Consider the following 17,607-nt stretch of genomic DNA (forward strand, 5'->3'; position numbering starts at 1 on the left):
ATTGCAATAGATTTAGGCAAGGAAAAACAATTTTTAAAATGAAGAAATAGGTTGGAGAACTTCCACTAATCTTATTTCAAAATTTACTATGAGACCACAGTAATTAAGACAGTATAGTACTAGACATATAGATCAATGAAACACAATTGAGAATCTAGAAATAAATCCTTACATTTATAGTCAGTTGACTTTCAACAAAAGTGCCTAGACAATTTGATGGAGAAAGGGTGGTCTTGTCAACAAATGGTGCTAGGACAACTGAATGTCCACATGTAAAAAGAGAGAAAGAACATAGATCCTTGTTTCACACCCCCATATAAAACGTAGCAACAATGGATCATAGATCTAAACATGAGAGCTAAAAATAGCTAGAAGAAAACATGGAAAATCTTCATGATCTTGAGTTGGACAAAGGGTATGCATATGATATCAAAAGCATGATGAATAAAAGATAATATTGGTAAGTTAGACTACATCAAAATAAAAAGTTTTTGAGCGCCTGGGTGGCTCAGTGGGTTAAAGCCTCTGCTTTCAGCTCAGGTCATGGTCTCAGGGTCCTGGGATCGAGCCCCGCATCAGGCTTTCTGCTCAGCAGGGAGCCTGCTTCCTCCTCTCTCTCTCTCTCTCTCTCTCTGCCTACTTGTGATCTGTCTGTCAAATAAATAAATAAAATCTTTAAAAAAAAAAAAAAGTTTTTATGTTTCAAAAGCCATCATTAAAAATATTGAAAAGATTAGCCACAGACTGGTAGGAAATATTTGCAAATCATATAAAATAAAGGACTTTTATAGGATTTATAAAGAACTCTTATAATTAGTTCAATTTTAAAAAGGCAAACAATTAAAAAGCAGGCAAAAGATTTGAATAAGCATTTCATAAAAGATATACAAATGGCTAATGAGCACATGAGAAAGTGTTAAAACATAATCACTGGGGAACTGCAAATTAAAATCACAGTGAAATACCACTGCATACCTACTACAATGGATTATAATCAATGGCAAGGATAAAGAGATACTGGGATCCTCACACATTATTGTAAAATGATAAAGCCACTTTGGAAAACAGTTCGTGGTTTTTTAGAATGTTAAACATATGCTTACCATGTAACTCTGTTGCATTTCCGCTCCTCTTAGAATTTACCCATCCAAGAGAAATGACAACATAAATCTACATAAAGACACATGTGAATGTTTATAACAGCATTATTTAGTATAGCCAAAAACTGGAAACAACTCAACTATCTATTAATGATTAAACAAAATCTTGGATAGCCATACTATAGAATACTATTCAGCAATTAAAAAAAAAAAACTACTGATACATGCGCTACAGCATGGACGAAACTCAAAACAATGCTGAAAGAGTCCAGGCACAAAAGACAACATACATGATCTGTTTATATGAAATACCCAGGAAAGGCAAATTTTTAGAAATAGAAGCTCAGTGCTTGCCAAGGGCTGGGGTGAGAATGGGAAATTGCAAATAGGCACAAGGGAACATTTTGGGGTAGTGAAGTGTTCTAAAACTGGATTGCACATACACACACATACACTAAAAATTTATTGTATACTTCAGTGGGTAAATTTTATTATATGTGAATAGGCCTCAATAAATTTTCTTAGTAAAATTACAAAAAATAGATGAGGTCCCTTCTCCCTTGGAGTTTACATCTAATGTTCAGAAGATAGCCATTAAACAATAATTACCCAAATAATTGCACAGTTATAATGACTGTATAATTAGTTACTATATGGTAAGTGCTATACAAAGCAATTTTAGGGTATTATAAGAAACTATGATAAGAAAGGCCCAACTGACGAAGTGACATGAGATCCAGGGAAGAACATTCTAGCATATTGAACAGGATGTCTCAAGTCATGAGCAAGAGAGAATGTGACACGTTGTATAAACAAAGATCAGGGGAAGATAAATATGAGGTTGGAGATGTAAGTAGAAATTGCATCGTATAGATTCCTGTGGGACTGTAAATGCAATGAGGAACCAATGACTTTTTAAGGATCAGAATGGCAGTAATCAATTTTCATTTTTATTTTTATTATTTTTTAAAAATATGTTATTTATTTATTTGACAGAGATCACAAGTAGATGGAGAGGCAGGCAGAGAGAGAGAGGAGGAAGCAGGCTCCCTGCTGAGCAGAGAGGCCGATGTGGGACTTGATCCCAGGACCCTGGGAACATGACCTGAGCTGAAGGCAGAGGCTTTAACCCACTGAGCCACCCAGGCACCCCTTTATTTTGATTTTTTTTTTAAAAGATTTTATTTATTTGACAGACAGAGATCACAAGTAGGCAGAGAGGCAGGCAGAGAGAGAGAGGAGGATGCAGGCTCCCTGTCGAGCAGAGAGCCCGATGTGGGGCTCAATCCCAGGACCCTGGGATCATGACCTGAGCTGAAGGCAGAGGCTTTAACCCACTGAGCCACCCAAGTGCCCCTCATTTTTATTTTTTTAAAGATTGTATTTATTTGAGAGAGGGAGAGAGCACAAGCGAGGGGAGGGGCAGAGGGAGGGAGAGAAGCAGATTCCCTGATAAGTGGAAAACCCAACACTGCTTGACAGGGGGCTTAGTTCCAGAATCCTGGGATCATGACCTGAGCTGAAGGCAGACGCTTAATCTACTGAGCTAGCCAAACACCTCTCAATTTTCATTTTTAAATACTACAAAGAGCCTGTGTCCAGGGTACAGTAAACATGGTCAGTGTGATCTTAACTTTCAAGGAACTTACAGAGTAGAAGAGACAGATGACAAATATTGTGTAACCAAAATAAAACAAAATTATTACAGTGATCAGTACAAAAAAGAGTGCTGTAATGAAACTAATAGGAAGGGAAACTTACTCAAGTCCTTTAAGACATCTAACTTTTTCTGGCATCCTGATGAAGGACTCTCTCATTGTTAGTTGTCTCATTGGGACTGAGCCCATATACTAATCACACAGAAATCTGTCTTCCCACCTCTGTTTCCTTGGGCCAGTGATGATTTATATCTGAAGACATGAGACCAGCAGCTTCACATTCTCATCTTTATCAAAAGTTGCCCATTGATGACATATAAAAATGAAAATAGTCTGTCAGCTAGGTCCCGCTCACTCCTTTTGTCCTTCTCCCTTCTATCCCACTTGGGCCCCTTGTCCCATGAGCAAGTGGTCTATTTCCCTGCCTTCCATGGAAGTGCCTCTTTCTTCCAAAGATCAGTCCCTATGCCCTGGAAAACTCATCCATTAATAAAGCTATTTAAAGGAAAAAAAAAAAAGTTGCCCATTGAATGAGGTCAATCTCAAAAGACTTACTAAGACTTATAAAATACATTCTTCCTGGTATAAAATAAATTGTTGTACTGCAAGTCTGGTTGACACACATTAGTATTTGAATAAGACTAAAATTTGAATAAGACTAAAATTTTCCTCGATCTTAAAAAATTTATTTAAAAACCTGAAAAATAAGAGCAGGAATGTGGCACACAAAAACAGTTTTTATGTGTATATTCAGTAGTTTATAAGGGAGCGAGAACTATGTGTTATTCACTGTTGTATCTATGCCACTTTGTAAAGTGCCTGCCATTATGTCGGGAAGAATTAATTGTTGAAATGAATTAATTGCCTAGATTTTACATGTTCTTAATATATATATATATTTATTTGTAAGTGGCAAGGATCAGAGATCCACTAAAAGTAGATAGATTTATTTATTTATTTATTTATTAAATTAACATATAATGTATTCTTTGTTTCAGGGGTACAAGTCTGTGAATCATTGGTCTTACAAATTCACAGTGCTCACCATAGCACATGTTCTCCTCAATGTCCATAACCCAGCTACCCTATCCTCCTTCCCCCACCCCCAGCAATCCTCAGTTTGTTTCCTGAGATTAAGCATCTCTTATGGGGAGGGTATGCTCTGCCTCTCAAATTCTTCATTCATATTTTTCTTTTTCATGACATTGTCCATTGTAATATTTACTGTAAAAAATATGGAAATGCAAATGCAGACAAGGATGTAGTAGAAAACATAATCAGAATCCTATACACGATCAACCTTAGCGGAGTTTTTTGGTTTTTTTTTTTTTTTTTTTGCTTTTTTTAAAAGATTTTATTTATTTATTTGACAGACAGAGATCACAAGTAGGCAGAGAGAAAGGCAGGCGTAGAGGGGTGGGGAAGCAGGCTCCCTGTCAAGAAGAGAGCCCGGGGGCACCTGGGTGGCTCAGTGGGTTAAGCCGCTGCCTTTGGCTCAGGTCACGGTCTCAGGGTCCTGGTATCGAGTCCCGCATCGGGCTCTTTGCTCAGCGGGGAGCCTGCTTCCTCCTCTTTCTCTACCTGCCTCTCTGCCTACTTGTGATCTCTCTCTGTCAAATAAAAAAAAAAAAAAAAAAAAAGAAGAGAGCCCGATGTGGGGCTGGATTCCAGGACCCTGAGATCATAACCTGAGCTGAAGGCAGAGGCTTAACCCACTGAGCCACCCAGGCGCCCCAACCTTAGCATTTTGATATATATTTTTTTGCCAGTCTTATGTGGTCTTATTATTTCTCTGTGTGTTCTTGTGTGTTTTTGAACACACTGTATATGCTATGTATCTAGTTCTGTTTCCCTTTTGTTAAAAAAACAAAACACAAACCTTTATAAGTATCATGCCACTAAAATTTCTTTCTTTGTAATGATTATATTTCATCATTTGTGTTAGTTTTAATGGGAATACATTTGTATTTGCAGTGATTATTGAACCCATTCCAGTTGGACAAGCTGCTAAGGATTATTTAAATTTATATGTAACACCAACTCTGCTTGAAGGACTCACAGCACTTTGTAAGGAGAAACCAGCAGATCCTTTTGTAAGAATCTTTTTATTCACAATAAAGAAATTGTCTATAGTTTTCATATTTAAAACATTGTATTTTTTTCACAGAAGACGTATTTGTTTACATCCCTAGATACTTCAATATTGCTCAGTCAGGTGGAAGAATAGTTGGGTGGGAAGAACTAGGATGGTATCTAGGGCCAAATGTCTTCCTTGTTTCTTCCTTATAGGTACTCCCACTCATTTGAAGACTCAGAGATAATCAAGGAAGTTTATTTCATTCATTTTTTTTTTTTTAAGTGATCTATATACCCTCCATGGGGCTTGAACTCACAACCCCCAAGACTGAGAGTGGCATATTTTTCCCACTGAGCCAGCCAGTCACCTCAGGGAAGGTTATTTTAATATCAGCCCTGACAAAATAGTATCTCCAGCCTGTGTTACCATTCTGAAAGGGAATCCCCTTTGGAAGACAAAAGATTTAATCTCTCATACTAACTTTGTCACTTTTACCAAAAACAAAAAATAAGGTTATTATTATTATTTTTTATATTATGTAATCTCTACGGCCAATGTGGCACTTGAACTCATGATCCCTGAGACAGAGTCACACACTCTACTGACTTGAGTCAGCTAGGTGCCCCTAGCTGATTATTTCTTTAATAACTCCTTTTCATTGTGACAATAACATAGTTTACTTAGTAGGAAACCTGATATTACTGAAAAATATAAAGATGATAGGGGCGCCTGGGTGGCTCAGTTGGTTGGACGACTGCCTTGAGCTCAGGTCATGATCCTGGAGTCCCGGGACCCCGAGTCCCGCATCGGGTTCCCCGCTCCATGGGGAGTCTGCTTCTCCCTCTGACCTCCTCGCTCATGCTCTCTCTCACTCAAATAAATAAATAAAATCTTTTAAAATATATATATAAAGATGATAAAAAGATACCCCTGGTTCCATTTCTAAACAAGTCATCTTGCCTAGATTCAACTCTGACTCCAGACATCTAACCTCTGAGTTTTTCTCATCAGTAAAATGCAAATAGATTAGTACCTGCCAATGTAGTAGGAGTATTGTTAGGATTAAATGTATAAATTTATGCGAGGGCACTTGGGTGGCTTAGTTGTTTAGGCATCTGACTCTTGATAATAACTCCGCTCTTCATCTCAGGGTTGTGAGTTCAAACACCTCTGGAGCCTACTTAAAAAAACACACACACACACCAAGAGATATGAATGCATGTAAAATTCTTAGAGTGTCTGTTGCATATGTGCTCAAATATTAACTGCTATTATTTTGTCTTTTCCAGTCCTGTTTTTTCTTGGCTCAGGTTTTATTTTTTTATTTCTATTACTATATATAAACATATATCCCATAAATATCACTATATTTAAATATATATTTTATAGAGATTATTTTAATAGCTAAGTGATTTCTTTTATTACCCTTATCATACTTCTTTTGCTATTTGAGTTGTTTGCTATCATAAATAGTGTAACAGAAACATCTTTGAGTATAAGGCTTTTCACACAGAGATTATATCATTTGGAAAGAGATCAAAAAGTACAGGGGTGCCTGACTGGCTTACTACTAGAGCACATGACTTAATCTCAGGGTTGTGAGTTGAAGTCTCAGCTTGGGCATGGAGCCTACTTAATAAAATAAAAAATAAAAAAATTAAAAGGTAGAATTATAATTCAAAACATGAAAATCTAAAAAAATGTTGCCCTTGGGACCCCTGGGTGGCTCAGTCGGTTGGGCATCTATCTGCCTTTGGCTCAGGTCATGATCCCAAGGGCCCTGGGGTCGAGTCCCACATTGTGCTCCTTGCTTGGTGGGGAGCCTGCTTCTCCCTCTGCCTGCCGCTCTCTCTGCTTATGTTCTCTCTATCTCTCTGACAAATAAATAAATAAAATCTTTTAAAAACATGTTGCCCTTAACTTTCTTTTCTAATTAATTTTTTTGAGTAGGTAATATTTAGAACAGTTTTTTTAGTAAGCAATATTTAAATATGGTATGAAATTCAAAAGTTACAAGAAGATATATCATGAAAATAACTCTCATTCTTATTTCTGTTCCTCAGTCATTCAGTTATACTTCCTGGAGTCATTCACTCTTAGCAGTCTCTGTATATCCTTTCAGCAGAGAAAATCTGTACATATATAAGCATATATATTTTTACTTAAAAACATGTACATTTACAAATGCTAGCTACTAAATATGCCATTTAATTCTTTTTACCTTATTTATACAATATATATTATGAATTATTAAATAACACCACAACCAAAATTGCCCTGTTTTAAAAGAACAGCTCATGGCATTCTCTTGAATTGATGTTTTACAGTTTATTAATTAGTCACATATAGATGGTAGTTTATGTTGTTTCTATGCTTTTATTACTATGAACTGCCAACAGTGAATATCTTCATTCATATGTCTGTATACAATATATCTATGAATAAATTCCTACAAATGGAAATACTAGTAAAAAAAATAATTTTTTTTTTAAAAGAATGTTTTGATGTGTTTGATGTGTGCGTTTTAAATTTGGGTAAGGGGGTGCCTGGGTGGTTCAGTGGGTTAAGCCTCTGCCTTCTGCTCAGGTCATGATCTCAGGGTTCTGAGATCGAGGCCCACATTGTGTGCTCTGCTCAGCAGGGAGCCTGCTTCCTCCTCTCTCTCTGCCTGCTGCTCTGCCTACTTGTGGTTTCTCTCTGTCAAATAAATAAATAAAAATCTTTAAAAAAAATTTAAATTTGGATAAGTATTGCCGAATTTTGTAGTGGTTATACCATTTATACTCTGATTAAAAGTAGCTGAGAGGGCACTCCTGGATGTCTCAATCAGTGGAACATGTGACTCTTGAGCTCCAGGTCACAACTTCAAGCCCCACATTGAGTGTAGAGTTTACTTAAAAAAAAAAAAGGTGGGGTGCCTGGCTGGCTCAGTCAGAAGAGCATGCGACTCTTGATCTTGAGGTCATAAGTGTGAGCCCCACCTTGGGCATAGAGATTATGTAAATAAATGAACAACTTTAAAAAAAAAAAAAGGAAGAAGAAAGTCAGAAAATTCTCCAAATTTATTTTTCGTTTTCATGATTGTTTTGTATATTCAGAGCCTCTTGATATTCCATTAAGTTTGAGGACTGACTTTAACATTTTTGCAGAAACATTTTTGGGAATTTCGTAAGGATTAGATTGAATCTGTAGCTCACTTTAGGTAGTAATGACATGTTAACAGTATTAAGTCTTCCAGGGTACCTAGCTGACTTGGTCGGTGGAGCATGGGATGTTTGATCTCAGGTTTGTGGGTTTGACCCCCATGTTGGGTGTAGAGATTACTTAAAAAATAAAACCTTTAAAAAAAGAAAAAAAATAGTATTAAGTCTTTGTATCCATGAACACCGGTTATCTTTACATTTACTCGGGACTTTAAATTTCTTTCAGCAACATTTTATAGTTTTCAGTATGCAAGTTAGTTAAATGTACTCATAAATTTTTTTTTAATGCTACTGGGATGGAAATGATTTCTTATTTTCCTTTTGGGTTGTTTATTGCTGATATATAGAAACACAAAAGATTTTTTTTAATTTTTTATTTTTTTTTAACATGTATTATTAGCCCCAGGGGTACAGGTCTGTGAATCGCCAGGTTTACACACTTCACAGCACTCACAATAGCACTTACCTTCCCCAGTGTCCATAACCCAACCACTCTCTCCCTACCCTCCCCCAACCCTCAGTTTGTTTTGTGAGATTAAGAGTCTCTTATGGTTTAGAAACACAAAGGATTTTATGTTAATCTTTTAACCTACAACTTTGCTGGATTCATTAGTTATAATAGCTTTCCTTGGGATTTTCTTTAAAATAGGATCATGTCAACTGTAAAAGGAGATAGTTTGACTTCTTTTCCAATTTGGATCTATACTTGACAATCTTGCATAATGTAAAACTTAGTGTTTCAGTTTTTTGTTTTTTACAGTTTATTTATTTATTTGACAGATGGAGATTACAAGTAGGAAGAGAGGCAGGCAGAGAGAGAGAGAGAGAGAGAGAGAGAGAGGAGGAAGCAGGCTCCCCGCTGAGCAGAGAGCCCTATGCTGGGCTGGATTCCAGGACCCTGGGATCATGACCTGAGCTGAAGACAGAGGCTTTAACCCACTGAGCCACCCAGGCGCCCCTGTAAACTGAATTTTAAATTGATATATATTTATACTACTTATAGTGTGAGTTTGTATATACAGTGTATATTTATATCATTCATAATATATATTTATAATTTATAGTATATGTATTTAAATGTTTATTACAAGTTTTTTTTTCTCTGTTTTCCGTAGAATTGGCTAGCTGATTGGCTACTGAAAAATAATCCCAACAAGCCCAAGCTGTGTCACAATCTGTCTGCAGAAGAACCTTGAAGTTCCTCAAAGAACAAATCCTTATCTTACTGTGAAAGACATGCTTCTACTTTAAAACAAACCTTCCTAAGGGGTTTAAGTAACTATGTGCGAAATGAGTTGTTTTTAGAGATGTTTTAAACAAATGACTGTGTTTTATGCATAAGATAGCATTACCTAAGGTAAAATATAGCTTTAGGGTATAATTTTTGTTCTCTAATAAGAAAATTGATTTTATTTAGAAGTATTTAAAATGTTAATGAAACAAATTTTTTTTTGTGTGATCATAAATGGGCATCCAGTTAGGAGAACGGTTAATTTATATAAGACACATTAGAAACAACTGAAGATGAAATGACTATGTGCCAAGAAAAACCTGCTTTCAATTCCTGGGCCTCTTGACACACAGGCAAAGGTAGTGGCCACTGAAATGCCACTAGGACAGGGTAGCTGAAGACACATTTGATGGTGTGTTTACTATATAGAAAAAGACACTACATTTGAAAAACAAGTCTCACACAGTTCCATTTCAGTTTTTTTTCTTCAAAAGGAGTGAGTTGTGTATAGGGAGGTTAAATATCTTAGAGATGAGAAAAAAATTAGAACCCACTTCTTTATCATCATCATCTTCATCTTTATCATCCTCCTCTACTTCTCCATCTTCTCATCCTCTTTTTCTTGTTTTCAGCTTTGAGGACTTTTTTTTTTTCTTGCCACATAGACTTATTTTCGTATTTTGGTATTTCAGCAATTTATCTATTTTACCTGTTTTTCCTTGGCTTAGCAGCCTTCTTTTCCTAAGGCTTCTTGTCATCTACAGCAGTGTTACTCCATGTCTCTCCCAGTACATCACCAGTGCATAAGCCAGGATGTTCTCTGTGGATCTGGGGGCAATAATCAACAAGAAAAAGATTCAAGGTAGCCTCTGCGGTACATCAGGATTCTTGGACTTTGTTTTTTTTTTTTTTTAAGATTTTATTTATTTATTTGACAGACAGAGATCACAAGTAGGCAGAGAGGCAGGCAGAGAGAGAGAGAGGGAAGCAGGCTTCCTGCGGAGCAGGGAGCCCGATACGGGGCTCGATCCCAGGACCCTGAGATCATGACCCGAGCCGAAGGCAGCAGCCCAAACCACTGAGCCACCCAGGCGACCCTCTTGGACTTTGTTTTTATTTCCCCTTTAGGAGGAATGTAGGTTTCCTTGTCTGCATTTGCCATGTCTTCAAAATTACCTTTCTCTTCTGTAGACATGGTCTTTTACCTCTCTGAGCTCTTTTGGTAGAACTCTGAGAAGGTGACTAAAGCATCTGGTTGCTTCTTGTGGTCCTCCTGGAAAGTTTGCACAAAGAGTGCCTATAATGGCATTTTGCTTCTTGCTCTCTTAGGATCTTCTTTGCCTGTGTATAGTTATTTTTTTCAGTGTGACCCAGAGTTACCCAGTGCACTTCTGGCTCCCACCTGCCCTAGTCCTGTCTCTTTGGAGCTCAGTATACTGTAACAGCTGTTGTCAGCTTAGGGTATGAGTTTAACAGTGATGTAACATTAAGTAATAGAAGACTGATAAAAGATGTTGCTGTATTATTTTTTTAAGTTAGCAAAGTAAGACATGGAATTTTTTTTTTTTTTTGGTAGGTCCTACATGGGGCTTGAACTCACGACCCCAAGTCACATGTTCTACCAAATGAGCCAGCCAAGCACTCCAAGACACAGAATTTTAGTTTTGATGTTTTCCTAAGCTTATATTATATATCTAGATGCATTTATAATACACAGTTCAGACAGTTTAGTTTAAAAAGTTTAAGTATATATAAGTTTAAGAAGCAACTAGAAAAATTTAGAAGATGGTATGATCTGCAGGAGAGATCCCATCTTCTCAACATATTGGTGTCTTGAAAAAAAGGGACCACTTTAGACTTAAAGAGACTTAAGATACATAATCAGAACCAATACTAGTTTCTCGATTGGACCCTGGTTTATTTTACTTTATTTTTTTAAAGACTTTATTTATTTGTTTGACAGAGGGAGACACAGCAAGGGAGGGAACACATGCAGGGGGCCTAGGAGAGGGAAAGCAGGCTTCCCGCCAAGCAGGGAGCCTGATACGGGGCTCGATCCCAGGGCCCTGGGATCATGACCTGAGCCGAAGGCAGACGCTTAATGACTGAGCCACCCAGGCGCCCCTTGACCCTGGTTTAGACAGAGAAGCTGCAAAGGACCTTTCTGAGACAACTGGGAAAATTTTAATCCAGATTGAGTATTAGATGAGATGAAAATGTATTGTCTTGGGAAGTAAAGATTGTTAACTGGAAAAAACACGTTATGAAGCAATATGCACAGCATGATCTCCTTGATGAAAAAAATACATATATGTAGGGTATGATATGGAAGGATACCCATCTGTTACATAATTATTATATAATCTTTGGAAGGTGGGAATATGCTCTTTTTTTTTTTTTTAAGATTTTATTTATTTATTTGACAGAGATCACAGGTAGGCAGAGAGAGGGGAGGGGAAACAGGCTACCCGCTGAGCAGAGAGCCCCATGCGGGGCTCAGTCCCAGAACCCTGGGATCATGATCTGGCCCTGAACCACCCAGGTGCCCCTGCTCTTTTGTTTTAATTTTTGCTTAGCAGGGCACCTGGGTGGTTCAGTTGGTTAAGCATCTGCCTTCAGCTCAGGTTAGGATCCTAGGGTCCTGAGATTAAGCCCCACATTTTCAGGCTCCCTGCTCAATGGGCAGTCTGCTTCTCCCTCTCCCTCTGCTGCTCCCCACTGCTTGTGCCCTCTTGCTAGCACTTGCTCTCTCTCAAAAATCTTTTAAAAAATAAATTTTTACTTAGCTGTATTTAAAATTTTTCTGCAGTGTTCATGTTCAACTGCTTTTGCAATTTTTTCTAAGGTTTAAAAAGATCCACTCAAGCATCCAACTCTGGATTTCATCTCAGGTCCCGCTCTGAGGGGCTTGGGATCAAGTCTGCTTGAGGATTTCTCTCCTTCTCCTTCTGCCCCTGCCACTGTTCTCCCTTTCTCTTTCTCTTTCTGAAATAAATAAATCTAAAAAAAAAAAAAAAGAAAGAAAAAAGAAAAGAAAAAGGGCGCTTAACCAACTGAGCCACCCAGGCCATCCAATTTCTGGACGTATTCCTCCTGAGACTGATATGCTTGCTATATTTCAAAACAGCTTTGGCATCAGTATTGGGAAGACAAACCAAAATCTTAGTAACAAAGATAAGTTTTAGATTGTTATATTTTGAGCAGTGGCCAAGAGCACATAGGAAAAAGCAAATAGTTTTTACAATGAGATTTAGGTGTGAGAAGTTCAGGTGGTCATTTCCTCCCCAAGAGGTATACTCTTGCCTAAAAAAGAGGCAGCATTGTATATGGCAGAAAAATTCCACACCGGAAATCAGCTCCAGTTTCCAAACCTACCATTTGTTTTTTAAAAATGGGGTGGGAAGGGGGTGGCGCCTTGGTGGCTCAGTTGGTTAGCATCAGTCTCTTTGATTTCATGATCTCAGGGTCTGGAGATAGAGCCCCATGTTGGGCTCCACCCTCAGTGCAGAATCTGTTTCTCTCATTCTCCCTATCCGTCTACCCCTCCCTCCACTCGTGCTTGTGGATGCACACACACACTCTCTCTCAAATAAATAAAGTCTTTTAAAAAATGGAGGGGGAAAGAGAAAACAGACTCATTTGAGATACATTTTGGAGATGGAATGGACAAAAATACATGCACATGGAAAGATTTATAGTTAGCTATTGCATTCTTTAATTTTAGACACATTTGAGGTAATTATTTCATGGGTCACAACTGCAAAGGAAAACAGGAAGACTGCCTTCTTGTTTACTTCCTGGGTAACTGGAGAGGGGAGAAGACCATTTTCTGATGTACTAAAAGGTAGTACCAAAGTACTATTATGCACACATTTGTCCTTGTTAAGTACTAGTGATTTCATGCATGTCTTTCACACTGAATGATAGTGTGGTATCCTTATTAACCAAGATAGATCACTTAATTTATTTCCTTTCTCCAGGACTCAAAGAGACCAAAGAAAAAAACAAGCAAGCATGCAATTCTGTAATGACTTGGAACTAAATAGTTCAGCTATTTCTTTACTTCTGTACACATGTAGATCTGGGATGGCATCTAGAAGCTCCCCATGCCTGTTACTGCTCTTACACTTAGCCAGGAAACATGGTACATAATGTCTCACCTGGGCGTACCTACCTCAGCTTTGTTTGGGGGATTCTGAAGCGCAGAATATTGCTTGAAGGAGAAAGTCCAGGGCAGTCGTGTGTTGGTCCTGGCAGAAGGGTGCCACATATGAGCATGATCTGAAAGTGTCACAGATACTTTGGACAAGAACTTACCCAGCTCAAAAATACTGCTACTTCTTTTATGCAGTTAACTCTTCCTAAGAGTTTTATGCAGTTAACTCTTCCTAAGAACTATTTACATTAAGTTTTGACTTTTGATTCAGAGATGGCTCAATTCTTTGTTTGCTCTTTCTCTGACTTCAGATGCTTTTCCTGGATTATTTTTGTTAGTCCCCTCACTAACAACAGTCCCTATCCTAACTTTATGCCTTTCCTTTTAGATCCCTACTTGCTTTCCAAAAGGTAATTAAATCTCAGAAACTGGAGCACCTGGCTGGCTCAGCCAGTTAAGTGGCTGCCTTGGGCTCAGGTCATGATCTTGGGGTTCTGGGATTGAGCCCCACATTGGGGTTCCTTGCTCAGCGGGGAACCGGCTTCTCCCTCTCCCTCTGCCTCTCACTCCTCCTGCTCCTGCTCTTTCTCTCAAATGAATAAATAAAATTTAAAAGAAAAACAAAAAACAAAAAACAAACTCTTGGTCTTAAGAGAGCCTTTAACAGAGTTTACTTCTAAAGGTAGAATCCAGGGATTTCTGGCAATTTCAGATAGAAAGTGCAAGTGAGATAGCTTTCGCCCACCTCACCAAAGGACATGACTAAAGGAAAAGATCTCTGTGTAGCAGTCATGCTTAGCTTTCCTATTAAATTAGACCCTTGAGGGGCACCTGGGTGGCTCAGTGGGTTAAAGCCTCTGCCTTGGGCTTGGGTCATGATCTCAGGGTCCTGTGATTGAGCCCGCATCAGTCTCTCTGCTCAGCAGGGAGCCTGCTCCCTCGTCTCTCTCTGCCTGCCTCTCTGCCTACTTGTGATCTGTCTGTCAAATAAATAAATTAAATTTTAAAAAATTGACTCTTGAGTCCATTGGACTAAGATGACTAAATAAAATGATACTGTCTATTACTTTCCTGCTTCCAAGGTGACCCAAAAATTCTCTCCCATCCAAATCAAGGGTTGATGACACTGCTTTGATTGATGCCTTTTGTTCCCAAACCAAATTGTTTTTTATAGCCCACCCCCTGCCAGCACTTTCCAAAGTGCCACTGCCATCAGCTCCAGAGGGAGCCTCTTCCTCAGGCTTCCTGGCCAGCAGCTGTACTGTGGTGGCAAGGAGCAGGGAATGGGAGGAGAAAGCAGCTTGCAGACAAATGGGCAGCTAATCTGACCAACAGCCCCATCACTAGAACCATAAAAAACTTCCTCCCCCCACCCCTTGTGTCATCTGCATTTCTTAGCTGAGGTGGTGGAATGTTCCTTGGAAGAATTATGGCTTCAGTATGGTCTGTCAAATCAGCCTCAATTTTTTTTTCACCCTTTTTGTTTCTTAAACCAATTCTGTTTATTGGGCCCAATATCATCAAATCACTACAGACCTTATAGATATTAAAAGGGCAGGGCGCCCAGATGCCTCAGTTGCTTAAGTGTCTGATTTAGACTCAGGTCATGATCTCTGGGTCCTGGGATCAAGTCCCATGTCAGGCTCCCTGCTCAATGGGGAGTCTGCTTCTCCCTCTCTTTTGTTTCTCTCCCCGCTTGTGCTCTCTCATGCTCTCTCTCTCAAATTTAAAAAAAAAAAAAAAAAATTTAAAAAGGGCAATAGGGGAATATTATGAGTAATTTTATGCCAATAAATTCAACAAACTAGATGAAACAGACAAGGCCCTTTAAAGACACAGATTAACAACAATGTGTCAATCTGAACTACAATTTCTAGATCCTTCTTTAAACTTTCTATTTTTAGTCTCTCCTATTACTCTCTCCGTGTTCAGCTTTTTATTATGAAGCAGCCATGCGGAACTACCTCACATTCTCAACTGTTCTATGAGGATCTGGTTACTTTTCAGGACAAGTTTTGTAATTGGGGGATAGAGAGGGTTAAACTATTTTACAAGAATAAACATCTCAGGGGTTAATATCTTCTATTAGGATTATAAAATCCTGATCCTTCTAGGTGGCCTTCTAGGTGGTGTTGAGGCCTGAATGATGACCTCTCTGGACTTTATCTAGTGTTTCTGTTCCTTGCCAATGTGAGAACATTTCAAGGAGTCTTTAACGTATATATGTGGTTAGAGCCTCTTGCACCATAAAATGGTTAGAGGAGGACCAATATAAAAGAGCCAGTCTGCAATGAAGCTGAAGCTTTGGAAACAAGCACAGCCTTTTCAGTGGTGCTTGCTTTTATAATGTGTCATTTAGCAAATGGACTGTGAAGAATTAGTCATGCCAAACTTCTAACCAACCATCAGATGACTAGCTATAGACTAAACATCCCAGTTGAAAATTTTCAGGCTTTAAAGTTTCAGTCTTTCCATTCGAAGTTCAATTAAAATAAAATCCTATGTCTAACAGAACCCCCAAGTTCTAGGTAGTTTAACTTCTTTGTACCTTTCAGAGATGCAAGTTCAATACACAATTGGCAAACCATTATGAATGTCCTTCATGCCCCTCAGGGATGTAAGAAAATGTAATATTTGAAACCATTGTTTTCTCTGTGCTGAGAAATACAATATAGTCTAAGTAAAAATATCATATTATCACTGGTAAAATCACATTGTTACATCCCTCTTTCTATTGCTATTATGATAGGTCCCAACCTGAAGCCACTGTTGTATATAGAAAGCCAGACGTTTTGTGTAGCTTCCTGTAGGTCTGGGCGTCCCTACCTGCCCTCTCCTCTCCACTCTTCAGGAGCTACCTGACTCTGAGGGCTTGGCCCTGGGCTTTCCAAAGCCATCTGGCTGGCCTTTCCACTGGATTCTGTGCCCTTGCATCTTCTTAGACTCTTCTTCCTCTCACAGCTCCATTATTTTCAAAGTCTTTGTCTTTTTTCTTGCTCTCATCATCATTTTCCCTTTATTTTTATCAGTGAGTTTGGTATTCTTGATCTGCTATGAAGATTCAGGTATGTTGATCATATCTCTAAAATTCAAAGTGTTTGAAATTTTGAAGCACAATACAGACTGAAGGGATTTAAAATAGTGTGCTCATGTGCTTTCTTACTGTTCTAGCTGGCCAGGGGACTCAGGCTGAAGAGACACTGTCCATACTGAAAATGGGTTTCCTACTTCCATTGGGGAATTAGGTTTGAAATTCATTCTCTCGATTTTGTGACAATCAACAAATATTTATTGAGTATCTTGTGTATACCTAATATGGTTGAAAAAGAATATTTCTTATTTGTTGGTCTGGTATTCAGGGCTCCCACACTCTGGCCAGTGCTTATCTTTCCCACCTTATTCCTGAGCCTGCCTTTATGGACATTGCTCTCTTTAGTGTGGTCTATTGACTTAACTGGTTCATTCCTAATTCTCTACATTTGCTGCAGTCAGTCCCTTCCTTTACTCCTGCTCCCCCACCTCGCAAATACTGGATGACTCTCCTACTCTTTCTTGGTTACACAATTCCTAGCGTAGGAGGCAGTTCCTATAATTTTGCTCTAAAACGTGCTTGTTTCTTGTGCCTGTGAAATACTCATGCTTAATTTCTGACTTTCCTGGCACTTAATAATATACTCCTTTGACATAATGTAGTGGATAATATGGTGAAATGGTTTAGGGCTTGGCTTTTGGAAACAACAAAGCAGTTTTGTATCATAACTTCTTGACTTCCGAGTTCTGTGACCATGGGAGATGTTGCTTAACCTCTGAGTGTGTTTCCTCATCTGTAAACTGGGAAATGATAGTACTGACCTGACAGCACTGTTGAAAGGATTAAATGTGATATGTAAAAGTACCCAACAGTACCTTGGAGGCACAGAGTGAGCACTCAGTCAGTATTGGCGATTATTACTTACCTCAGGTATTTTTTTTAAATTAAAAAATTTTAGGGGCGCCTGGGTGGCTCAATGGGTTGAGCCTCTGCCTTCCGCTCAGGTCATGATCCCAGGGTCCTGGGATGGAGCCCCACGTCGTCGTTGTCATTGGGCTCTCTGCTCAGCAGGGAGCCTGTTTCCCTTCCTCTCTCTCTCTGCCTGCCTCTCTGCCTACTTGTAATTTCTGTCTGTCAAATAAATAAATAAA

At 38.6% G+C, this 17,607-nt stretch overlaps 1 protein-coding gene and 1 pseudogene across 4 annotated transcripts in view; one reads left to right on the forward strand and one right to left on the reverse strand.

Annotated features, from left to right (window-relative positions):
• The window catches only part of NME5 (NME/NM23 family member 5), a 24,407-nt gene extending 14,237 nt beyond the window's left edge, over positions 1 to 10,170 (forward strand). For all 4 annotated transcript variants that reach the window (XM_032336609.1, XM_032336608.1, XM_032336612.1 and 1 more), the window contains exons 5-6: positions 4,733 to 4,851; positions 9,154 to 10,170. In XM_032336609.1, coding sequence (XP_032192500.1) covers positions 4,733 to 4,851; positions 9,154 to 9,234 — 200 coding nt within the window. In that variant the 3' untranslated portion in view covers positions 9,235 to 10,170. The remainder of the gene's footprint in view (positions 1 to 4,732; positions 4,852 to 9,153) is intronic.
• LOC116587224 lies at positions 9,830 to 16,359 on the reverse strand (annotated as a pseudogene).
• Between the last annotated feature and the right edge of the window lie 1,248 nt (positions 16,360 to 17,607).

The sequence above is a fragment of the Mustela erminea genome, chromosome 3 (genome assembly GCF_009829155.1).
Source record: "Mustela erminea isolate mMusErm1 chromosome 3, mMusErm1.Pri, whole genome shotgun sequence".
In the NCBI taxonomy this organism is placed as follows: Eukaryota; Metazoa; Chordata; class Mammalia; order Carnivora; family Mustelidae; genus Mustela; species Mustela erminea.